The 26091-nt window shown below is 38.7% G+C and overlaps 1 protein-coding gene across 6 annotated transcripts in view; it reads left to right on the top strand.

The window, feature by feature from the left end:
• Positions 1-19897, top strand: part of PCMTD1 (protein-L-isoaspartate (D-aspartate) O-methyltransferase domain containing 1) — a 58237-nt gene extending 38340 nt beyond the window's left edge. For all 6 annotated transcript variants that reach the window (XM_068397086.1, XM_068397087.1, XM_068397083.1 and 3 more), the window contains 3 exons: positions 11992-12163; positions 13774-13897; positions 17241-19897. In XM_068397086.1, coding sequence (XP_068253187.1) covers positions 11992-12163; positions 13774-13897; positions 17241-17611 — 667 coding nt within the window. In that variant the 3' untranslated portion in view covers positions 17612-19897. The remainder of the gene's footprint in view (positions 1-11991; positions 12164-13773; positions 13898-17240) is intronic.
• The last annotated feature ends 6194 nt before the right edge of the window (positions 19898-26091 follow it).

The following is a 26091-nucleotide window of genomic DNA, read 5'->3' as shown; positions in this document are numbered from 1 at the left end:
CCCACCTCATTCATCAGTGGGCCTACATTGCCTCTAGTGTTGGCTTTACCTGCAATGTATTTGAAGAAGCCCTTTCTGTTGTCCTTGACCTCTCTTGCAAGGTTTAATTCCAAGGAGGGCTTAGCTTTCCTAGTTGCCTCCCTACATCCTCTGACAACAGACTTACATTCCTCCCAAGTGGCCAGCCCCTCCTTCCATGATCTGTACACCCTTCTCTTCCACTTGAGTTTGCCCAGCAGTTCCCTGTTTAACCATGCAGGTCTCCTGGTACCCTTCCTTGACTTCCTACCTGCTGGGATGCTCTGATCTTGAGCTCGGAAGAAGCAGTCCTTGAATGCTAACCAACTATCTTGGGCCCCCTTACCTTCTAGTACCCTGTCCCATGGGATTTCCCCTAGCAATTGCTTGAAAAGTCCAAAGTTGGCCCTCCTGAAGTTCAGGGTTGCGATTCTGCTAGCTATTCTGTTCCTGCCACATGAGATCCTGAACTCTACCATCTCATGGTCACTACAACCAAGGCTGCCTTCAACCTTCACTGCTTCAACCAGACCGTCCTTGTTAGCGAGGATAAGATCCAGCAGCGCTCCTCTCCTCGTTGGCTCATCCACCATTTGCATCAGAAAGTTATCATCAATGCACTGGAGGAACCTCCTGGACTGAGGATGGCTGGCTGAGTAGGCCTCCCAGCAAATATCAGAGTAGTTGAAATCCCCCACGACAACCAGGCCCTGTAATGGAGAGACTGCTCTCAGCTGCCTGTAGAAGGCCTCATCACCCTCCTCATCCTGATCCAGTGGCCTGTAATAGACACCCACAACAGTATCACCCCTGCCAGCCTGCCCCTTAATTCGCACCCACAAACTCTCAACTCGCTCCTGATCCGCCCCTGGACAGAACTCAATACATTCTAGCTGCTCACTCACATAAAGAGCAACTCCACCACCTCTCCTTAGCGGCCTGTCTTTCCTGAACAGGACATAGCCATCCATGACCACATTCCAGTCATGCGAGGCGTCCCACCAAGTCTCTGTAATTGCCACTAGATCATAGCCCCCCGACCGAACACGGATTTCTAACTCCTCCTGTTTATTCCCCATGCTGCGTGCATTGGTGTACAGGCATTTCAGGGAGCGAGCTGAGCACACCGATTTCACCCTAGGGGGATGGGACGCCTCCTGGTCTACCTCGACACTAGAGCGTTGCCCCAGTGGTGCAAGCCCAGCTACTACCCCATCCCCCTTCGAATCTAGTTTAAAGCTCTCCGAATGAGCCCTGCTAATTCCTGTCCCAGAACCCTTTTGCCCTTACAACATAAACCTTTCCCATGTATTACCGTCACGCCTGGTGTCTTATAAAACCAGGCATTATCAAAGAACCCAAAGCCCTGCCTGTAGCACCAGTCTCGTAGCCAGGCATTTATAGAGAGAATCCTACTATTCCATCCCATGTCATCACCTGAAAATGGAAGGAGGGAGGAGAAAACAACTTGCGCCCCAGACTCTTTCACCAACCGTCCTAGGGCCTTGTAGTCTTTCTTCATCCCTCTCAGACTACGGGATGCAGCTTCTTCCCCACCTGTCTGGAAGATCAGCAGGGGGTAGTAGTCTGTGGCCTTCACCAGGTTGGGGAGTAGCCTGGTGATATCCCTGATTCGGGCTCCAGGCAGGCTGCAGACCTCCCTGTGATGGGGGTCAGCTCTGCATATTGGGCCCGCAGATCCCTTTAGGAAGGAGTCTCCAACCACTAAAACTCTTCTCTTCTTACTTGTGGAGGAGGTAGCTATACGCCTGTTCGGGTCTTCACACGCAGAATTACAGGTAAAATCAACTGCCGCAGCCGGCAAGGGAGCTGAGCTCAAAAAACCGAATTCTTTACTTGTCTCTATTTAGGTTCAAGATGGCGTTGGTCCTGACCCGACCTGAACAGGAGCCACCAAATGGTGGGGGCGCCCCTCCTAGATCAAGTCAGAATTCGGGAACCAAGACCATCACGTCGGGGTCACCAAATTGTGATAAATGACCAAGTCCCAATAGGATTAAAGTTTATAATTTATTAACAAATCGAGATAAGAGTGCTGGGTACGCCGGGAGTCTCCGCTCCACCAAGACGCACACCGAATCATACGGGAAACATCAATTTATTAGACAAAGCATACATATTCATTAAGATGAGTAAGGGTTATTACAATTAGTTCTGGGAATGGGTGTGATTATGTTAATTATTTTCAGGAACTCATTATTGTAAGTCTCTTCCCTCTGGCGCTTGCGTTGTTAACCTGTTTGTGTTTCGACAGTTCCTCTTATCTATGCATTTGCCGTTTGTTGGTCCCGCTGATATTTCCTTATCTAGTTACAAGCTTAGCACATGTTACTCTAAACCTACTATCCTACATAACAGGAGGTTCATCCTGGATTTAAGAACACCTTTTTCTTGTTACACGAATCATCCCATTTACGCCCCCCTTTACACAGTCCTTAGTTCCTGCATACGTGGCCTTCAGAATCCTCTGCGTTGTGTCTGCGCCCGCGTCCAGTTGCTAGGTGGTCGTTATCGGCCTCCTGGTGGTCGTTGGGATGAAGGCCGAAGTCTTCCTCAGGTGTCCTTTAGGAGACCTGGGTCCTGTACACGCGCTGTGGGAGTATCTCTATACATTTGTCATTAGTCAAGCAAATAAGTCAGCGGTCGCATCTGTATATGGCATTAGTCAGCAAACAAGCGAGCAGATGTTTACTTATCTGTATATTTGCGGTTTCTCTTAGCTAAGTTACAGTGAAGCCCTCTACACCCTCATACGATTTTATGAACAAAGTTAATCCACTCATTACAACTTCAACCTAGATCCTAAGTAAATACTTTGTAACTTTGTGGTGTTCCTTTGCTTGGAGCAATAGACCATTGGCTTTGCGTCTTGATTTCTGCGTGGGGGTGGGTCATGATGATTTAGGTGGATTTTTGCCTGATAAAGCAGAATGGAATATTGCTTTGCCGTTTTTATGTGTGACTCATCCAGTTTTGTGTGGTATAATACAACTTTTTTCCTTGATTCCTAATAAGAATATTGAAAAGTAATTAAAACCTTACTTTTCTGTGTTGGGATAGATGCTTGACCAAAGACTGGAAGTAATGTAAAAATAGCATGTCCTGGATTTGAGGCACTCTGCCTAAAGGGAGGGTTGTCTGCCTCTGGTAGCTGGTCTTCTCTCAGTTTTGGCCTCTTGAATTGTTCATCGGAGGAAAAGCTTTCAGATTTCTGTTTCAGAAAGACAAGTAATTCTAGTAATCACTTGTGTCTGTATCCATATCCCACCCATCTACAAAAATAGTTTTTCTCTAAATGGAAGTGGAGTTGCTCATTCTGAGAGGTAAAATGCTGCCTTGATTTTGGTTGACAGCTTATGTTTGCTGGTAGAAGCAAAGGAGAAGTGCCATCTGAAAGCATCTGAAAGTTTCATGATTGAGGTGCAAAGATTTTAGGTACAGACTAAAGAAATTTCTCTTGTCTGTCTGAAATATGCGTAAGGCACTCTTTCATTCTTAAAACCTACAGGGAATGCATGCCAATTACGGGGGAAAAAAAATCCTTCCATGAGAAGGCTCTATCTAAAACACTTATGTGCAAGTACTAGGCCCCGCTTCACCTGTTTATTGAAGGGGAATGTGTTGTCTTTTCTGCTCCCAGTCAACTTCTAGACCTAGAATATCCAACTCGGAGAGAGAGCCACAGGGCAAGGCTAGGTTGCCCATCTTCTAGCACCCTATCAAAAACCAAACCTGGGTAAGCTGGTGAAGTTCCTGCTGTGAAAGAAAATCACCAATCCTTCTCAAGATCAAAAGAAACCACTTTAATGGTGACAAGAACCCTAGTACTACTTCTGGGATAACTGTTATGGGTGAAACTTCTTACTGAAGTCCTGTAGTAGGTTTTGTTGGCATTGAAAAATAGTAACCTTAATCTTCTAACAGAATATGTATGTCTTCATCTAAATTCAAGGCTCCTACTAGGATTCTGAAGGCTCATTTTCTTTTAATTAAAGCAGTTTTGAAACAAAGTTCTTTGTATACACACAAAGAAAATAAAGCTCCTTCCTGCCTGTGCAGCTGGTTAATGATTGCAGTAAAAATCGAAGCAGGAAAGCAAAGTGTCTCCAAAACTCACTGGTGGCTTTCTCAGTTTAAATCTTACGATAACTTAGTCTTAGTTTCAACTAGTGTAAATGATGTTTTTTTTAGTGGTAAATGCATTCTTGTTGAGGTTTAGTCTAACCAGAACAACACAGGGACTACAAGAATTACAGTGGAATTCTTTGATGCTAGTGGTTATGTTAAACAAAAACAAAAGGAAAATAGGCTTTTGGAATATGCCTCTTTCGTTTAGAGATATTAAAGAGAAGTACTGTTTCTAATCCTACACCTCATAAACCAGAAGGCTCCAAAAATGACAATTGAATCTACTCTTATCTAAAAAGGAACTAGATCTGCGCTTTTAAAGTATTTGGTAGTTGCAGAAATATGTATTCTTGCTCTCTTGGAACCACACATAAAATATCTTTTAGAAACAAACGGATAAATCCCATGGTGGACACTGTCTGAAATCTCTCATTGCTACAAGTTTTGATAGTATTTAGAACGTTTGTTACATTAAAGCAAGTGATGACAATGCTCAGTGCATGGTTCCTATAAAATCTCTTTCTTCACAAAGAAGTGCAGTATAAAATATGACAATTTCAACCTATAAAACCATTTTTCTGCTTCAGTAAAAAAAGAAAGCAAATACTCTTCTGTAAACTGAGAAACTTCTCTTCCTGGATATATGAGGGCCCTGACGATAAACTGAAGTGACAGAAATTTTTTCTTGCCTCCCTGTTCCTGTCCACGTTTCTTAAAGTTGACTGTGGAGTAGATAAAATTATTCCTTCAATATGTCTTCATTTTACCACAAAAGTTTAGATATAGTATATAATGAAGTTTAAATTTTGTAAACCACCATTGAAGGGAGTGAGATTAGTCCTAAATATTTTTAAGAACCAGTGTTTGAATTTTTCTTCAGAAATAATTGAGAGTAGTGTGTTTTGGTCTACTTTAATGAAACTGATGAGAGTATCAGAAATTATAAACAAGATAGCTGAGGTTATATAATAGAAGAACAAAGACAATTTTATGAAAAAATGGAGATGACAAATGAAGTAGAGATACAGGTTTTTCACTGTCCCTACAGCATTGCCTGGAAACTGCAAAAATGTTCAAGACAAAATTACTGAGTAGAAATTTTACCAGCATCACTTTTGGCTGTTACTGTAATGCTGATTTAAATTACTATTATTGTAATTAGATGCAAGGGACTTAACAAAATCGACAATGACAACTGTTCTCAAAGTTTTAATATTTTTATTTGTTTCTGTTTATTCTAATGTTTGTGGTGTACATGCAGAAGTTATTTAGTACTAATAGGTAAAATGTGTGTAACTCTTCAACAAAAAGTGCTAGCAATCCATGGATATGCATTTATACATGAACCAAACACTAGTTCAAAGGGCTTGAAAAAAAATGCTTAAAGGAGATGGAATGAGCAGTGGAGGAAAAAACTACAAAAAAGGTGGAAACAGCTTGCCATCTTGCCCTGCTATGGTCCCACTTAATAGGAAGAGAATTAACACTCTTTAAAAATTGTTTTCCCATATTAACTGATACAGGTTTTAAGTTTCTTAGCTAATGATTTAATCTTAAATAGACATCACTGACAGGATATAACATGGGAAATATTTATTCAGAAACAAATGGGAAAACCTTTTCCTGCAATATATAAGTACCTTTAAATCTGACTGGTTAGTTCGAAAGCACTTTTGCAGTCAAGTAAAATGAGAAGGGCTAATGAGGCATAGAAATTGGAAAGTGTTTCATTATTCTGTTGCATGTTCTTGTGGTATGCTATATTACACAAAACCATACAAATATTGACTTTCATTTGTGGTTTTCAAAGAAGATAAATTTTATGTCAGTTTAAAACCTGAAAAATTGACTAAATGATCTGAAAGCTTCTTCAAGGTTGCTTTCAGTGAATGCATTAGTGTTTGCATAGGTTCTGGGAGTACTTGGAGTAAGATTACTGATCTATGAAATTCTTATGTTTGACATGGGAGAAGCTCAGAGAGTATTGTCTTCTAAATGCAAAAGGAAAAGGGAGCCAGAACTTCCTAGATTAAATTATGTGTAGCTTTTCAGTCTGTGTCTTAAAATAAACACAGGAAACACTTATTTTCAGCTGCTGTAGTGGTGTTTTAAAAAGATAGGCCAGTTGTTTGTTGGTGAAGAGAGTAAGAAACTTCTTAGCCAATCTGCCAGAACTGTGGGGTTTTTTTGTTTTGTTTTCTCCCTTCTTCCCCCATCCTGAGGATTCCCTTTGCTGAAAATATGGTCAGCAGTATATTAGAATTAGGACAGCAGTATATTAGTATAGGACAAAAGTAAGTGTTATTTCCCCATCACAGTAGCAAAAATAGTTGAATGTTTTATCATATGTTTTCAGAGTCTACACATTTTGCAGATTCATTTCAGTGTCTGGTTATTGATGTATTTGGTGGTTTAAGAGAAGTTTAATATAAAGCTAATTTCATGACTTCTTACGCTGGATTTACTATTCTATTTTGGAATATGTATTAAAACCTGTTTTTTTTCCATGAAGAGTTATGCATGAAACTTGCCTTGCAGTGCTTTTGAATTCTTTGTTCCAATGTATGTCACTAGTTCAAATGGCAAGTGTTAACAACTTGCCAACCTTTTCTTATAGTTCTATAGTTCAGCTTTCTTAAAGTTGAAGAGTAGTTCTCTGTGCCCAACATGTGAATAAATTTCCTGTTAGAGGAGAATAATTTGGAGCAGCTTGGTGGTACTGAATGAGATTTCAGACTTTTTGGAGGGTTTGAGTTGACTGACAAAATAATTGTGGATGGGAAAACAGTGTACTAAATTTATACTGAAATGGGTTTTCGTTCTGTAAGGGCTTTGAGCAGCAAGCTGAGATATGAGTGTGGTTAGTACATACATAGGGATAGGCAGAAGTGTACTGTCAGATGATATCCTGGTATGAATGTAGTAGTTAAGAGGTATAAAAGGTAGCTGGAGTGATGCTGGTTTTAAGAACAACTAATTAATTTTTCTCTTAGCAGAAGACAGGTGTAAGTAGTTTAAGTGGTTTCTCAGTATTGCTTTTTTTTAAGCATCTTGTGATGTTTTTTCCTGTTTCCTTCAAACACAAGCCTGTGGATGTTGAAAGTTGTTTTTCCTTCAAATTACTTGATTTTTCTCCCCAATTTTATTGAACTTGTTCCTTTTTAAAGAACCACGTATGTATACCACTTTAAAAAAAAGACAATTCATACCTACTTGCACGTAGTTTCATCTTCAGGAGACATCAGGATAACATCCTGCTTTCATGAAGGTTGTATAGATGGAAGAGCTTAGCCCAAGAAGCATCATGTGCATCTTCAGAGTTGGAAGTAATTAAGGGTAGGTTCTGTGATATGGATACAAGAGCAACAAACTTCCATCTTAGTTCTTTGCTGTAAATGTTTTTTTTTTTTTAAGTGGATGTTCATTTTATTACAATAGTAATACTTCATTGTGCTGATATCTATGGGGAATCTTAAAAGAACATGGGCAGTAACAATCTATTACTTGATAATTTTCTTGAGTTGCTGCAGCAAAGACAGAAATGCACTTTAAATTCTACAGAAGTTTTTTACATTTAGCTGGAAGAAAAGTACTGTGGCTGTGTTGAGGATGAACTTGAAATGCCTATCCTTGAGGGACAGATGACAAAAATGCAAAAGATGGAAGGGCAGAATCAGGTCAACAGGTGTTTTATGTGCTTGAAACTGCTTGATTATCTTGGGCCATTGCTAAACGTGATCTGTGTGTGCTTAGATTTATCCTATGGCAAGTGCTCATTTAAACAAATTTTTTGTTGGTAAGTTATCTATAATGGGAACTCTTAATTTCTGTTTTGTTGGCTCTTAGTTCTCTTGTAATCAAGATACCAGATTCAACTGAAGTACCTGATGTGATTAAAACTTCTCCAGATTGTTCCAGCACTTAATTTTTGCCCTTTTTGGCATCTGATGTATGAAATAACGTAAGAGTTTTTTTCATGTTATATATATAATTCTCTGTAAGGCCACCCTGGCTGTGTGGTACAGATGAACAAATGGTAAATAACACTTGGCATTTCTTACTTCTGTTTTCAAGTCAGTAACTAAAAAAAAAAAAAAATATTTGAGAGAAATACTGCCTCGTCTTGATAGGTAGCTTATGTGATTGTCAATACTGCATGTTAAAGCAATAAACCATTTATTTTCAGTGATGTCATTAATCTAGTAAAAGATAGCTCAGTGTAACACAGAAGGAAATTGAATATCTGATCTGTTTTGATATCCCAAAGACAATAGGAATAAAATCTACTTGTTGGATATAGTGACAATTGGGACTAAAAGAATTTGGGTTTGATTAGGTCAAGTTCCATTGTAAAACAATGTGGTTGATACTGCTTTCACACTGTAAGACTAACAAGCTTGTGATGCTGTTGGCAGATATTCTTAAAATCACGTGCTCACTTGTATTTGCAGAACCTTTGTGCTTAAGTTTTAGGTCATTTCCTGTTTAAATGATGGAGTCTTTTATACTTTGGTAAAACTGAACTTAACTTTGCTTATTTTGGAAATTACTTGAGAAAGTTGGTAACACAAATTCTCTAAATGACACTTTAGCTTCTGTTGGAAGATCATCACAAATTACTGAATTACATAAATACAAGAAAATGGTACATGCATTTATCAGTTCTTTCTGATTCAGAGGTGCATGTGTCTTTTTGTGAAAATAGAATCAGCTGAAGATTCAGGGAGCAGGGAAAGAGTCTTGTTGCATCACTGGTGAGGTTTACTTTACATGGGAGTGTGGAGGAGTAAGGTTGACTGTTGTACAACTTAACTAGGGTTGAAAAGTGTGGAATTGTCTACTGAGTATGAACTCTGTATGCCTTTCTTTCTGGTATTTTGTCACTGTTCATACTGTAACACATGAAACAGTTGGTTCTGCGGGCAGCATGAATAAAGAGGGTCAGCTTTTGAACTTGCGTCTTGTGATGACTGGACACCATTTATAACCTTTTCCTCCTATTTCTTTTACCTACTTTTATTTAGCTTTCTGGGTAACAGGAAGCTAGATATGGCAATTCTTGAACTGCCTATGTTCCAAGTGGGCAGCCAGCATACCAGTGCAGGCCAGCTGAATGTTACCATTGCACAGCCAGGTGAGCTCAGTAGACACCCTTGTTTTTCATCTGATATGGACTAAAGAGATGTTTTCAGGAATTACATGTACCATAGTCCATATAGTGTTTAGGTTTCTGTGGGAAATTAGTCTTTGGGGAAACTCCTGCTGTTGACAAATTGGATTGAAACTAGCTGAAGCTATGTGGGGAAAGAAGGTATTACTTGAAGTAAATGGACTAACAAATAACTGTCTGGTTTGATCATAAGCCTTGTGTCTCCACAAAGCTGTGCTGATAGCATGGAGCACAGTCCAGCCAATTTACAGTGCCTATAGATGGAGTTGGTCTCTAGTGCTTAACCCATCTCATTCGTACAGGTATAATAGGAAGTTGCTTCTGTGTCTTCATTTGTGCTTTGTGCCCTTCTGGTTGCAAGCTAAATAAGAAATGCCTTACTGTACTTGTAAAGACCACTGTGGATTTTCATCCACAGCTCATGTATAGTGTGTTCTGCATCTGAGGAATGCTTTGTGGGTTTTTGTTTTGTCTTGTATTTTTGCTTCCTTGGAGAGTTGGTGTTCCTGCTTGTTTTAAGCAGGGTGTGACCAGTGGCTTCATGAGCTTTAGAGTGGTTTCTGGTAGAGGGGTATCTGGTAATAAGCTTGCCAGCTTTTAGAGGAGCATTCTGAGAAGATCACAAGTAGTGGTAAAAGTTGCCAGTTCAGGCAGGCAGACTGTCTTCATTTTTCTAAAACTAACCTGGAACTGTCTCAAGATTTAAAACTGCATTTTAGACAAGTACCGTATTCTCTCTCCCCCTGTCGTTCCCCCCTTCCCCTCCCCCATACTTTGAAGCCCACAAAGGTACTTTGCTCAAACTTTCAAATTAAATTGATGTGGTGATGCTTGACTTAAACTGTAGGCAACCTGAAATTAAAACTATAGCATGAACTGCATGATTGACCTTCACTGAATGTGGAAAAACACATGATAATCCAAGTGCTTATGAAATGAGAGCACTTCTTCAGCAAAAATGATCAGTGCCTTGGGTTTCATTTTCTTCCCAGCATTTAACCTTGCCTGATGTATTTCTAGATCTTTCTGTGTTAATCTGATATTATTTCAACCACAGTTCCAGCTGGGCTAGCTTCAGAGTTCTGTGCAACAAGGCAGTCATTCCCCACTCCCCTCTCCCTTTTTTCTTTTTAAGCTACTAGTGTTGTTTGTATCTTTCAGTTTTTGCTCTAATTTGGATGAGGAAACAGTATTATGGACTGTTGGCTGCATATAGCATGAGAGCTATTCAGTAGTTGGTAAAGGATTTTGGGGTCTGTCTATGACTAGTCAAAGAAGGAAGCCTTGCATTATTTTTAAGATCAAGCATCCCATCTTGGGGGGGAAAAATATACTTCAAGCAAAAACTTCAATTTGATAGAATTCTGATTTGTTAATGGCAAATAGATAGGAAAGAGTAAAGCCTTATAGGCAGCATCCCTAAGCAGTGAAAGCTGCCAAGCTTCACTGTAACTGAAGAAATACTGATTTGAATGTTGTCAGGTGGTACTGGGATTTGCTACTACTAGCCAAGTAAAAAACCAATTCTTTTCCAATGGCAGTCAACTGTAAAGTTCATAAAATGGCAACATGTATTTGAAGAAGTTTCTAAAAAAATTCATTGCTTCTGGATGAAGTTCGAGATGCATTGGATTTTAATACTGCCAGATGAAGTTTATGAAATTTCATGCAACAACAAGGTGTTAGGTTTTACTTAATATTTTTTTCAAATAAAACCATGAATCCTTTCTATGAGCTGCTGTGTAATCTCTCTTCTGAACTTTAATGTGCTTCGGGAAAACAAAGTTATTTGCTGAAGGATTTTTTTTACAAAAAGGTAAATTACTTTTATTATGGTGTTAACAGCTGAAGCATTAAGGTCCTGCAGAGATTTGAAAAATGTCAGAAAATATCAGTGTAATGGAGAATATATGCAGCTTTGGCAATAAAGCTCTGTCCTGTACATCTTTCCTTCAGTATTTTATGCAGTGACAAAGAGTACTTACAGTCCTTACAAATTCTGTTGTAAACGTAAGTCCACTTAAAAGCAGTTGTATAACTTCCATTGCTGATGAAAATTTAGAATAAATGCATTTGAGATAATTAACTTTTTTTCTTCCTTTGTGTGTGGTCAAAAAAATGACAGACTTTTTCATTACATTCCTTTTTTTGGGAAAAATGGATTGGGCTCAAGGTAGAAAATTGGGAGGTAGAGGAAAGTGACTCTTAAAAGCCTAATTTAAAAAAAAAAAAAAAAATGAGGGGGGCTATTAGTAAGTGAACTGTTTCAATATTTATTCAACAGCCTGGGTATCACACATTGTTGATAAAGGTACTGTTTTAAAGGCACTTTTACTGTATGGCTTGAAAGGTTTCTTTAGACAAATCTATTTGCATGCAGTTAGGAAGTCTGATGATGCTTTGAGGCCTTTTCTGTTTTGCATAATATATAACTGCTTAAGAATTTGGTGGTCCCTGACATGGCAGAAAAAAACGCAGATTATTTTCAAAGAGATATTGCCTTAATACAGACTTTTAAAGTATGTATGCTAATCTTTCTTCATTACGTAAGAGAAGATATGAAAAATATTTTTCTGTCTTTATCTGGACTGATTTTTCTTAAAAATCCTGATTTGAAATGTGTCCCCTCTTTTTTTTTTTTTTCTTCCCATTAGATTTGAGTTCTGTGAACCTGCCTTTGTGGTTGGTAATTGCTTGGAAATAGCCTCAGACAGTCATCAATATGACCGGATTTACTGTGGAGCTGGAGTCCAGAAACACCATGAAAACTACATGAAAATTTTATTGAAAGTTGGAGGCATTTTAGTAATGCCTATAGAAGATCAGGTGACTTAGTGACAATTTCCGCTTTTTATCTTTTAGTATGAGAAATACATACTTTAGGGAGTGCTTTTAAATGTATATTTGCCTGAGTTAATGTTCAGTGATACCTTGATTCAGTGTATCATTGCAGTTAAGCAGATATTAGTCTTTTTAATGAAGTCTTGAACTTTTTCCCTTAAGCTTGTAGGAAAGCATCAATATCCTGCTTCGAACAAAGTCTGTGGCAAAACCGTGTCTTTAGTGAAACTAGAACTCCATTCATAGTATTTTCAGTGTATTATACCAGTCCCAGACCTGCTTTGAAATTTCCCTGCCACACAAATGTTTTCAGTCTGTACTTCAAAACAAAGAAACCACCCTCTAAACCAAGATAATTTATTCCAGAGAAATATGAAATAGCTGTGATTTAGTGAGACATTGTAAGGGGAGGAAAAAAACTGAAGGAAAAAGTATGACTTAATTTCTAGCAGCTTTCAGTGTTGCTTTTCCATGTTAGATTAAACATTTTTCAGGCAGGTGTATTATTTTAATAATACTTCGCACTTTTATCACTTTTCATCCTTAGATCTCAAAAGGCTTTACAAAGGTAAGTGTTATTCTCCCTGTTTACTAATAGGGAAATTGAGAAAGATTATATGACTTAAGTTGATGTTCTCATAAATACATATAATTACTAAAATGCTTGTTGATATACATGCTAGTTACTTTATCTTCCAAAAAGAATTACCACATTATGTACTGCTTTCTCAAAATACCAAAGTGATTTAAACATAGCCTGCATGATTCAGTTCCATAAATACTTTTTTTTAGTATTTATTGGACTAAGATACTGTCAGGTGAAATTGATGGAATCCAACTTAAAAGTAGTGACAATTTGAAAGCAAAATTAAAACTTGAATATTCCTACTTTATATACAAATGTTTAGGGGGCTAGAGCATGTAAAGTACAAGGAGCAGCTGAAAGATCTGTGTTAATCTAGTCTGCTTAGAAACAGCTAAGGGAACATTTAATTCCTGACTTGTCTTCCTAAAGGGGTGGAGAATTTACCTAGTAGACAGGAGTCCAGTTCTCCTCGCAGGGGCAGAGCAAACTGAAAGAAGAATGTTACAAATGGCAGCAAGGGGGCATTCTGCCTGCATGTAGGGGAAACAGTTTTTCATAATGAGAGTGGTTGAACACTACAGCAGGTTGCCTAGACAGGTTGGGGAATCTCAGTCCTAGGACGTCTTTTTTAACTTCATCGGAAAAGCTTCTGAGTTGTATAATTTACCTTTGAAGTTGGTCCTGTTCAAGCAGGAGGTGGAACTGCAGAGGTTGCTTCTGATCTAAAGTATCCTGTGATCTTTTGGAAAAAATCAGAAAAAGTGAAACTTACTTGGCCCTTAATTTTCCAGCTGCATCTCTTCCTATAGCCAAAGAGCCTTATTCAGTACACTAGTGACCAAGTAGTATTTCAAGGAATATGAAAGTCCTTTCTGTTCATAAAACAGCCTTTATAAATTAATTTTGAAGCAAATCAAAATAGCAGTGTGTTTGAACACCAGTATGAATAGTATTGAGTATGACAAAACTGTAACAACTGATTTTTTTGTTTTGTTTTGTTTTTATGCAGCTAACACAAATCTTGAGAACAGGACAGAACACGTGGGAAAGTAAAAACATCCTTCCTGTTTCATTTGCTCCACTAGTGCAACCAAACAGAAATAATAACGGCAAACGTGACACTGTGGGGCTGCGTAAGTGTCATTTGTGCTCGTTCCCTTTGGCTTGATGGGTTGTTACAGTGCCTGTTGGTGGTGTTCTGGAAGTGGGGAGACTATGCTATACAGATATAATATGATAGAACAGGAACATTTGGTTTAGCAAAGCAGTAGCTCACTGATATGTTTTTGTGCTCCTGGCACATGTACTGTGTTGCTAAACAATTAATATCCTGAATTAAAATGATACAGTGTTTCCAGCTTCTTTTTCCAGATGACTTTTAATTTTAGGTTCAGCTTCTCTATTTCTAGCGAGGTATAGATAAAATAGGAAGCTAATACTGGGTCTGTCAGGAATACTAACTTTCTGATGATTTCCCAGAGAAAAGTTTTTCTTCTCTTCCCCCTGAAAAGGAGGGAACAGGTATAAAATGCAGCGGTGATACGGTAGGTTATTAATGGCTGAGTGTGCTTGTGCAACTGATACAGTTATGCCGAGCTGGTTTATAGTAGTCATTGGGGTTGGCTTTCTAGCTGCGATGCTTTGAATTAAGTTAGTAAAGGTATTTAGAAAGTCTCTGAAAGTACATCTGTTGCCTAGATGATAAGATAGCATGGTAAGAGGAAGGGAAAAGAGCGGCAAAGAAAGGCGTAGAGCTGAAATTTTCTGTCAGAGTAGCCAGGGCTAGGAATAGAATAATACTCAAGAGCTTCAGTAGCATGTAGGAACTTATATAAACCCAACAAAAAGCCTAGAAGGTAACAGCTTTTTTCTTCTGTTTTGTTCTGTTAACATATAACCAAAGGGCACTGATCCCCCTGTCCTCTTCGCATGTTTCTTGCCTCCATGCGCATTTTTTTAACTGTGAAACAGGTATAAACCCTTCAGGAGTCCAGGATGTCCTGTCAGGTTGCATTGCCTGTAACTACTGATCTGTGTTAATTTTGAGTGTGTGTGTGAGCTTGCCAAGGATGGTTGCTTATAGTTACCTTTACTTTTTTTTTTTTTGTTCAAAGTATAGAAGATCCTTTCCTTTATGTAATCAGTTCTTCTGAAGAAGTAATTAATTTTGATTGTTTAAACACTTGTTTTTTGAGACCTCAGAAGTTATTTCATGAAATTAACTTGTTAATACAAGATTATTGTATTCTCTTTTATTTGCTTTAGATGTAGTCCATAATAGGCTGTATCATGACTAACAGTGAAATACAGAGGTGGCTTGTCAAACTTTCTGGTCTTACTATGATTTTGTACAGTCTTAGTTCCCTAGAACATAGAAGAGGATTTTCAAGTGTTCTCTTGTCACCATTCCTGAATTTTCAGAATGAAAATAGTGCAGACCAGTAGCATTCAGAACTGAACTGTAGTACAAGAAAGGTGTTTCCTATAAGTAGCTTAATGTAACTTCAAAATGACTCTTTAGTGAGAAAAGGAAAATAATACATTAATGTGGTACTAAGTTGGCACTATTTAAAAGAAAAAAAAAAGCGACAACATTAGGGGCTTGAAGTTGCACTGTAAAATGAAATCAGTAAGATATGCTTTTTTCTACTGCTTAGGTTGGTCTAGTTTTATGAAGCTTTAAAAAAAAAAAGGGGAGGAGGCTGTAAAAAGTAGTGATCTGAAGCTCTTTCTCTTTTATAGTAACATTGTCTATTTGTTTAAAATCCACACACCTATTAATTATCTTAAGTGTTCAGAGTAGTCTAGTAAACATTATCCTTCTGTAAACTTCAGCCTTTATGCTATCTGTGTGTCTGGGATTGCTGAATGGAAGTACAGGAGCTTTAGGTCTTGACTTCCTTTACATAGTATGAATGGTTGGCAGTTACCAATTACAGCTTATGATCTGGGATGTGACTGTGAGGAGCTTACTTTGTCTTTAAAGCTTTTAGATGCTGTTGTCTTCAAAATCAAATAGGATATAATTAATCATAACTAGCACTAAAAGTAATATGGTTGTTTTACATTATCTTACAGGATAAGAAGAGAGCTTAACTGCTTTTACACCTTTTTCGGGATGCAGTGTTTCAAAGTTTTGTTCCATCCTCTTCTGAAGGAAATAATTTTTTTCTTCTGATTTTATGAAGTCTCTCTTACATAGTTCTGTATACAGGCGAATGCTAGCAGTCTGTTACTTCAACATCATATACCTTGTGCTTGCATTTACTATGATTGGCATGCAATCTGCAATCATCACTTATTCAGCCTGATCTTATAAGTGTGTTTTGAATGAATAGATAGGGTTTTGTTCTTGGATTTTGAGTTGGTCTTACATTAAACAAATGGGTCTTGTTTTTTGGGGGTTGGTTTTGTTTTTTCTGTTGGCATTAGCTGAAATCAGTATTGCCAGTCATAAATATCTTTTCTATCTCAAATATGAGTAGCTAGCATGCAACTGAAAGTCAGTGTAGAAAACAAAAGATTTTGTCTGAAATACATGGTGTTTTTTAAGCTGAATGCAATATTGGAAGTGTATTTATCAAAACTTTTTCTTCACTAACTTTTCCCTTGCTGCAGTCCCCATGTTACTTTGTATAGGAACAAAAATGAATATCAAGGAAGTTGAACAGGCTGCAGAGTTTTGGTTGGTGTACTTTGTTTTTGTTTTCCTTGGAAGTAGCCAACCATAGGTCATTTGGGGCAGGCATCCACCAGCCCAGTGACACTTAGTCATCACCTGCATGTCTGTCATTGGAAAATATGTGGCTTTTGGCTTTTTGTTACTTGCTTTTTTTCTTCAGGACCTCAGTAATTTTGATTCCTTTTCTGCTGCAAAGATATGGATGACTTACCTCATTGGTCAGCTGTGAAGTTGACATGGCCCTCCCTCATCAGTTGGGTTCAGTAGGAGGTAGGGAAAAGCATAGTGAGTAGAAGAGGGAGGCAGAAGGCAGGCACTTGCCTAAACAAATGTGACAATAGGGGTAGAAATTCTTGCCCAGCAGCAGGATCTCAAAACACTTCAGCAGTAGGTCTGAAGATTTGCCAGGTTCTAGAAGGTGACAGTATTTGTTGCATGCTTTCTTAAATTTATTTTAATAATCTGTTCATGCTACTTCTCTTGCACATCTGTCCAAAGACCTCTTAATTTCTTGGACTATGTATTTTCTCTAAAAGATTAATCGTATTCCAGAAGCCATATTCAGCACAAATCTGAGTCCTTTACATATGTCTGTGGAATAGAAATCTTTCAGTAGTGAATATGCCACAGGGGTTGTCAAGGTGGCTCTATCTACCGTTGTTTCATTTGCGTATTGTATCATGTACTAAAATTTCAATTGTTCTTGAACGTTAATCTTACTGCCCTGCAGCTAATTTTTTTGCTAGAAGGAAATTTCACTTAGTGAGTGTAATTTACTCTCTCTTTCCTTTTAGCTCCATGTGCTGTTAGGAATCTCCAGGACCTTGCTCGAATATATATCAGACGCACCCTTAGAAACTTCATAAATGAGGAGATGAAAGCCAAGGGTATTGCTCAGAAGGCTCCTCCAAAACGAAAACGGAGGAGGTGTCGTAGACTCAGGATTAACACCTATGTGTTTGTTGGTAATCAGCTCATTCCTCAGCCTCTAGATAGTGAAGAAGATGAAAGAATGGAAGATGATAACAAAGAAGAGGAGGATAAAGATCACAGTGAGGTCTTGAAGGCAGAAGAGCCTCCTCGAAATCTGTTGAGAGAGAAAATTATGAGTCTACCATTACCTGAATCTTTAAAAGCATACTTGACCTATTACAGAGAGAAATAACTTGTTTTAAGTAGAAATAATGCCTACTGATAGTTCCTTTATTCTTGAAAATGTAGCATTTATTAAGAAGTAGGTGGACAAATTATTCTTAGTCTTTCATCAAGACTGAAGTACAGCGATAAATCGTAACTTGTCTCTATCTTGTCTTTGCTACAAGGAAGACTTGCATTCAACAGTAGAATCCCTTTTTAAAAATCTATTTTTCTTTAAATTTTGAAAATGCTGTTTTAACTCTGATAGAAATATATATTCCATTATGCAGCACTAATCAATATTTTGCATGGTAAGTCTTTTTTGATCCCTAACAGATTTGTATTCATAAAAGGATGAGTGAAATTTTATATATGCTAAATAATTGTTAAACGTGTGCATCTGACTTGATGAGCAATTTGTCTGTATTTATTATTAGGGGAACATTTTAAACATGCAAACACCCTCTAATGTCAGAATCGGACCCTTTTAAAGTTTATTTTACTATAGCTTTGTTGCAGTCATTATTACTATGTTGGTATAGATGTATTCCAACAACACAAGTGCAATAAAAGTATGCAGACACTGAATGAGCTGGCTTTAATGAAATAGGAAAGTACAAGTTCTGAAATGTCAGATGACCCTGCTACTTCTGCATTTATATCTTTTTGCCTAAAGATCTTGAGAAAACAGCCTCTCTCAGAGCCTTAAAGAAACATCATATTGAATAAGAAACAACGTAATGCTTACTTCAGCTCTTCTTTTATTAAACTCCATTCTACACTTTCAGTATTTCTAACTAGAGGCATTTCCTCATTTGTGGGAAGTTTAAGACAGTACATTTTGTTTATTTCTGCAGCTCACAGCATTGAATCAAAATGGTAGTACAAGATTGTAATTTAGATTTCAGTCATCTATATTAACTGCTTTTAAGTAGAGGTAGAATTTCAACAGAGTTTAGTTTGTATTGCTTATTGGGATAGCTATAATAGTAGAAGTTAGAATTTGTTCAGCAAATGCACTTTAGTAAGTGAATTTTATATTAAACATGCATCTCCAAGAAGGTAGACTTGTGCTAGCCTATATTTTGTTTCTGAGCATGGCTCTTAGCACAAAAATATTTATGAACTCATATACATCTTTTGGAAACCTAAGAGTAGCAGTGCAACTGTGGGGACCCACAATAGTGCTGATTTAAATCCTTCTACAGTTTTTTCTCTTCTAGTTGTGAAGTTACTTGCAGTTTTCATTTTAACTTTGTTTGCTTTTACCATCCTAATTTCTTCATTTTGTTGTAACGTAACCACGAGGGAAAACACTGTTCATTAAGAACTTGGCATGATATGCATTAAAAGCCACAATCATTGGAATCATATGCCTGTTGGACCCAGTGAAAAACATTCCTCTTGAAATACCCTGCACGATACATTTTTATAATACTGGTAACAATTTTCTTTTGTGTAATAAAAACCAAAATAATCGCATCTTTCTAAAACAGTAAATGTTCCTAGTCCAAGTATTTATAACCAGCCAATATTCATGTGGTCTAACAGTCCAATATTGACTTCAAAATATGTAAGCATTTTGTTGCATCTGAGAAGGAAGATAATACATGATCCCATGACACTGACTCTTTATGGTGCATTTCATACTATAGTCCCTGTTTTTTAAGGTACATCATAGTAGTGTTTAAGTGGAACTTCATGAAGGCCTGTTGTACCAGCATGTGGAGTTACTTTCCGCAATATATTTACCGTATAAGTTAACAAAACTATTTGAAATAAATATTCTGACTTTATTTTAAAAGCAGGAAAAAACTAATGAGAAATAGTTTTCCAAAATAATGATACTAGTAAAGTAATTGTGATGCTTCAGCTATAAGAATTGAAGATAATCTTGTTTTAAATGGATTATTTTAGATGGAGTTTAAATCTGAAGTTTGAGATGTTTTTTGTCTCTCCTTTTTCTGGAATCTACATCCATAAGCTCAAGAGTATGAGATTACTAAATACTACTTAAATACTTTAAGGACTTTTTACAGGATGCTTTTGGAGAATAAATTTCTGCATTCTTTCACGCCTGTATACTTGGAAAAATGGATAGCGGGTGACTTGTCATAATTCTTCAGTATGTAAGGTTTTTTTTGAGTCACTGAAAGAGAATGCTTCTTCTGTGTTTTATACGTGGATTTATTTTACACTCTTGAATTTATATTTACATAAATAAAAAGATAGAAATGCAAAATTAATTAAAACCTAATTTTTGCCATCTCAGTCGGTGATGGGGACATTGTTGCAATAAAATGTTTTTTTTTTTTTTGGTGGTTTCTGCTTGTTTGAGTTTCTGTATTTCTTTGCAAGTATTTTAAGTTGTTTGGAGATTGACATACCAGTTTCTTCCTAGTTAGGTTAGTAACTTCTTAATAAAGGCTATTCTTGAATTTCAGGAATAGAGTAATATACCTTGTTGCTAAATTTTGAATTTTTGCAAAGGTTGAAAGTTGAGGTGTTATTTATGACACAGGAAAACTATTTTGGGCCCAGCACTACTTTTTAAGTACTCATGTGGAGAGTTAGTTTCCTCTGGAGAGCCCAGAAGCTGTACTGAAGCTATATACTCAAGAACAGTTTCATGGTTTGTGTGCGTGGTTTTCTTTTTTCTAAATACTGGTATTGTTTTCACCCTCAACAGAGCAACAATCTGGGTCAAAATAAATAAGGAAAACTTTGATTTAAGAACAGCAAGGGTGGTGAGCAACTAGCGAGTTGCACTCGTATTGAAATTCCCTCTTGATGCAGCCTTATTTTCTTATCAGTTACAGGAAAAACACAAGGTGGGTAGGCTAGGCTGACTAGCAGTGCTGTTAACTGTGGTCACTGTAAGGAAGGATGTGATGCACTGGAACTTCCAGGGGTTTTTATCATCTTTGATCTGGAGGAGGACTCCAGACCAGTGCAGTCTTTTCAGAAGACCTGGAGTTTTTAATCCCATGTTGTTCAGGAAAAACTGAGCAGCTGCCTCCCAAAATCTTGGCAAACAGTTTTCATTGAAGTGAACCTGAACAGCTCTGTTCAGCTGAGCACTGTCTCGTGCTTGTTTAGGTGCTGGCAACTTAGTCTATTTAAATCCTGTCATTTTTTCTCTAAACTATTTTTTTAAATGCATCTTTACCTGTCAGTTGGAAAACAAATAGAGAGTGTAATCAGATGTGCTATGTTCTAATTAAAGCTGTTTTAACTCATTAAATAGTAATCCATATCTCCTCAGGAGGGTCTCTGTCCATCATTCATCTAAGTGAGTAAAACTGAAGGCGTCTACCTTTGTGTGATTTGCTAATCAGTTATAAAAGATAAAGCAGTTGTGTGCTGTGCTCTTCTTAGAGGTGTATACAGAACTCCACCTTAATGAGCTGCTAATTATTTCGACAACACTTAAATCATGTATGAAGTCCTTTCCATAAACTTGGTTTGAGGTCATTGGAGTGTAACCGGAACAGTAAGGCTTTAAAGTTGTGTATTTCTTGATACCCTTTAGTAAAATTACTGTCTGTAAAATCTAGATGGCTGGCTTGATAAATGCCTGGCTCTGGCTTCTGTAGCTTCACAGTGTACGCATCAACTTGTTGAATTACTCTGTTCAAGTAAAGCTGGCTTGTTTAGCCACATGATGATAACATTTTCTTTCTAGAGTCTTCTGATCATCCTTCATATTCTGTGATGCTTTAAAGAGTTTTGTCAGGGAGACTGAGGGAAATTACACCTCCCTGTTAAATCTCCATCCTCTGCTACTGTGAACTAGGAATCTATGTAATACTTTGCCAGGATATTTTGCAATATACTTCAGTGCTGGAGAGAAGTGAAAGCACTGCAGAAAGGACTGAATTTTTTTCTCTCCCTCTTCCTTTGTGCATTCACAAGCACCCATGATGACTGTAGTCTGGAAGGAGGTGGAACAGAGGGCAAGAGTGTGTCAGTACATCCTAAATGCTCGTTTTTGGTTTTATGAGCATTTCCTTGCCATTTTGCTAGCCTCTTCCTCCTGACTGACAAATAGTCCATTAGGGTTTCCCGATTTAGGACAATACTGAACCATCCTACTGCTCTACTGCTTACTTGACTGCCCCACTTCAAACATCTTTAGTACATGCGGATGATTTCCACAAACTAGGAAATGTTCCTTGCAGGCAGATAGACGTCTACAAGGTGTTTTGTTGATACACGCTTTGGTAGTCTTTCCTCTCGGATATCCTTTTGAGTTCTTAGACCAGTATATTCAGTTTGGTCAGGTTTCTACATACTTTGATTTTGAAGCGTAGTGGCTTCTATTCATGTCACATTTCTGAAAATTGGGTCTATTTAAGTAAGGAAACTAACTAGTTCAGGAGCCTTACTTCTGACTCTCACTCCTGAAATTGTGTTGGTAAATTGCAGATCTTTATTACAAAGCTGTAAGGTAACCTATGTGTCCAAGATAGAGACACTTTTCGTCTTCTAATATAAACCATCAAGACTGAAGTGGTCATTTTTATTGAAGCTTTCACCTGATTCTTGGTCAAGATCTGGAGGCTCACCAATCTCTACTTCCAAGAAAGAGGTGAGTAGTGTTTCTTTTTCAAGGTGTTGCACACAAAATCATTGTTCTAGGCAGATTCCCCTGCCCCCTGAGATCTTAACAGTGTAATTTAAGTATCCTGGTTAGTCTAGATCTAAATACTTTAGAAAGGAATAGTGTAGATACAGTAATTTTATGTAGAGGAAATAAAATCACGGTAATACAGCTAAAATTGTAGCATGTGCACTTCCACGTTTCTGTTTCTTCTCTTGGAGTTATGCTCAGCCTCCCTTCGTTTTGCCCACATTAAATCTACAGCTAGCAACTGCTGGGGGGGGGGGGTGGCAACACAGAGTTCTATGCTTACGCAGTCCTTTGTGGGAGGAATACTGTTGATATTGCTGGTTTCTTCTTCCCCAGGATCAGCTTGGTTGTAGTTTGTATGTTGGCTAATGTGCTTTTGCGTCTTCTTTCTTCATTGTTCTGTAGCTCGAGCTTGTATCCAAGTTTTCTGTATTTGATAATCTGCATATGTTAGATACTATATTTTGTTACCTCTAAGACCAGTTTTCTCAAGCTTCAAGTCTGCATGTTTAAGTGACCATTATAGAGCTGTGCACAGCTATGGGATCGCCAGTACCAAGCATGGGCCCCTCTCTTGCCATCCCATGCCAATATTCACCTACGCTGCCTCCTGTGTCCCCACTTCTCAGGGCTTCTGCTCTCATACCAGCACTGCATTTCTCTGCACTACAGCATTGTGTGAGAATGATGAATACTTGGTTCTGCCAATGATAACTGCTTGTTACTGTTATCTATATAAAACTACGGCTGTACCACGCAAAGACAAACCTGAGCGGAACAGGTTACCTATAGACACAAGGTCAACTAGAGAGACTGCTGTTGCAGCTAAACTGAGTAAAACCTGTGGGAAAATGTAGGAAAGCTCAGATGTAACCAGTCCAGAGGCCTTGCAAACTCAGTACAAAGCGTATGGCCTGCTGTTGGCAATGTCAGTACCATATTACAGGTTACACAGGTGAAAACAAGCTTTCGTATCTCTCTAAGTGATCAAAAAGCATTTTTAATTTTAGGGTTGGGCCAGGAGCAGGGGTAAAAGAAGTGAGAGGTGGGGGAAGTGACTGGTAAATAAACAGTAGCAACAGATTAGTTTATATCGTAAAACAAATAGCAAGAAGTTTTGATTCCTGTTTCAAAATCTTTTAATTTCTGTCAGTTTGCAGGTCTGTACAATCAATAGTCTTTGTATGTGTTAGCTTGAAAGGAGATTTTGCTCAGTGTTTTAACCACTTTAAATACCTGTGTTTAGTCTTTCTAACTTTAGTTTTTGTCCTGGCCTTCAGTTTGACTCTCTACTAAATGATACAGTGTGTATTTGTGCTGTAATCAGTAAGAGCAAACATACAATGCACTATTTTTGTAGTGTTCGTTCCACTTGTAACAAACTCTCTAACGTTGGTTTTTAGTAATCTGTTAACAATGTTGACCTTTTTAGGTCAACATCCTACAAAACTGTCTGTTATTTGTAGTACTTTGTTTGGTTTAGTTTGGGGTTTTTTTTCAAAACTCGATGGATCAATTTTCTACGAAATAAACTAGTACACCCCTAAAAAATGCTTTCTAACCTTGCAGAGTTGTAACAAAAACATTGTGCCGCATAAATTACACCCGAAGAGGGCAGTGTTGCCTCACGGGAAACTTGCACTCTGGGTGCTGACAGCTGGTAGAAAAGACAAATAAGATCATATCTACACTGATGTTTTTATAATGAAATACTTCTTTAAGTAACTTGCTTAGATATATATCTGAAAGATGTAGTATCATTCTCTCTGTCTTTTTATGATTTTTCCAAATAATTTGTCTGAAATTTCTGGCTTAGGGGTATAGTATAATAGTTTGTTTTTTTTTCTGGGGCATGCTTTGATGTAATCTGAGACCTTTCCAGAGTTGCTGATGTGGATAAAGCCTTCCATTCATAGAAATTCAAGGTACCACACTGTGAAAGGGTCTATGAGGGCTTGACTAGCTGTGCAATTGGGCATTAGATGTCTTCAGCTGCCAGAGTTGTTCTGGATTTCGTACTAGTGCTTACTTGAGACCATATATGAGGACTAAACATTTGGGCATGTGAGGGAAGCATGGCTGTGCGAAAAAACTGCCATGCATGATGTCATCCGTACCTGTGCACGACTCTTAGACTGATGTAATGCAGCAGCCAGCTGCTGCTGTGCCTGCTGTACAGCGCTGCTGCTCTTCTGAGTTGGAGAGCAGTGTGTGTTGCAGCGGCATTGGCTGGAAGGGAGGCCGTAGTTGTGAAGCAAATATGCATTAAATGTTACGAAGCATGTGATGCTAAAGCCTGGCCTTAGCGGGACAACATTTCTCAGAGAAAGAGGTGTAACCTGAGGGGAAGCACCCTGGAGCGGTGCTTGCTGCTCTGCTGCCAAGGGCCCTAGCAAGAGTTTTGTCCATTCCAGATCCTCTAACTGTGCTACAAACAGATGCCAGTCCTACCTTGAGCATTTGCAGCAACAACCAAGCCTCTGGATTATGCAAACTTGCAGTTTTGCAGTCCTGAGAGTTTATAGTCTCTGGCAGTTGCTGATTTACTTCTGAAAATGGGGAAAAATATGAAAAGGTGGCCAAAAAAGCAAGTGTCGTATTTAAAGCATGACACAAACAGATCTGTCATACTGTTTCCACAGCGGGACCTCGGCTTTGCTAATGATGCCAGTGCTGACATGAGCATTGGCACCAGTCTTGCTTGGATGCAGTTTCAACTTGCCTTGAAAAACAGAACACATTTCTAAACTATTGTGATAGCAGAGGGGGGACATGAATGCTGAATGTTCAAAGGCCAGAGTGAGGTTTTGCATGGATGCAGAGGTTGGCAGGCTTGTTAGCTCTTAAATGGGTTAAAAATGGGTCTTAAATGGGTTGGCAGGCTTGTTGGACTCTTAAATGGGTTAAAAACTGGCTGGATGGCCGAGCCCAGAGAGTGGTGGTGAATGGGGCAAAGTCCAGCTGGCGACCGGTCACTAGCTGTGTTCCCCAGGGCTCAGTTCTGGGGCCGGTGCTGTTCAATATCTTTATAGATGATCTAGACGTAGGGATTGAGTGCACCCTCAGTAAATTTGCAGATGACACCAAGCTGGGTGGCAGTGTCAATCTGCTGGAGGGTAGGAAGGCCCTACAGAGGGATTTGGACAGGTTAGATAGATGGGCCGAGACCAACGGCATGAGGTTCAACAAGAACAAGTGCTGGGTCTTACACTTGGGCCACAACAACCCCATGCAGCTCTACAGGCTGGGGGAAGAGTGGTTAGAAAGCGGCCCGGTGGAAAGAAACCTGGGTGTGCTGATCGACAGCCGGCTAAACATGAGCCAGCAGTGTGCCCAGGTGGCCAAGAAGGCCAATGGCATCCTGGCCTCTATTAGGAATAGTGTAGCCAGCCGGTCTAGGAAAGTGATCGTCCCTCTGTACTCGGCACTGGTGAGGCCGCATCTTGAGTACTGTGTTCAGTTCTGGGCCCCGCACTTCAAGAAAGACGTTGAGGTGTTGGAGCGAGTCCAGAGGAGGGCGACCAAGCTGGTGAAGGGTCTGGAGAGTCTGACCTACGAGGAACGGCTGAGGGAGCTGGGGTTGTTTAGCCTGGAGAAGAGGAGGCTCCGAGGTGACCTTATTGCAGTCTACAACTACCTGAAGGGAGGTTGTAGTGAAGTGGGAGTCAGCCTCTTCTCCCGGGCAACTAGCGATAGGACAAGAGGGCACAGCCTCAAGCTTCGCCAGGGGAGGTTCAGGTTGGACATTAGGAAGAATTTCTTTTCAGAAAGGGTTATTAGACATTGGAATGGGCTGCCCAGGGAGGTGGTGGAGTCACCATCTCTGGATGTGTTTAAGAAAAGACTGGACATAGCACTTAGTGCAAAGGTCTAGT

Source organism: Nyctibius grandis, chromosome 3 (genome assembly GCF_013368605.1).
Source record: "Nyctibius grandis isolate bNycGra1 chromosome 3, bNycGra1.pri, whole genome shotgun sequence".
NCBI lineage: Eukaryota > Metazoa > Chordata > Aves > Nyctibiiformes > Nyctibiidae > Nyctibius > Nyctibius grandis.
Note: the sequence above shows the minus strand (reverse complement) of the source record. Positions and strands in the feature narration are given on the sequence as shown.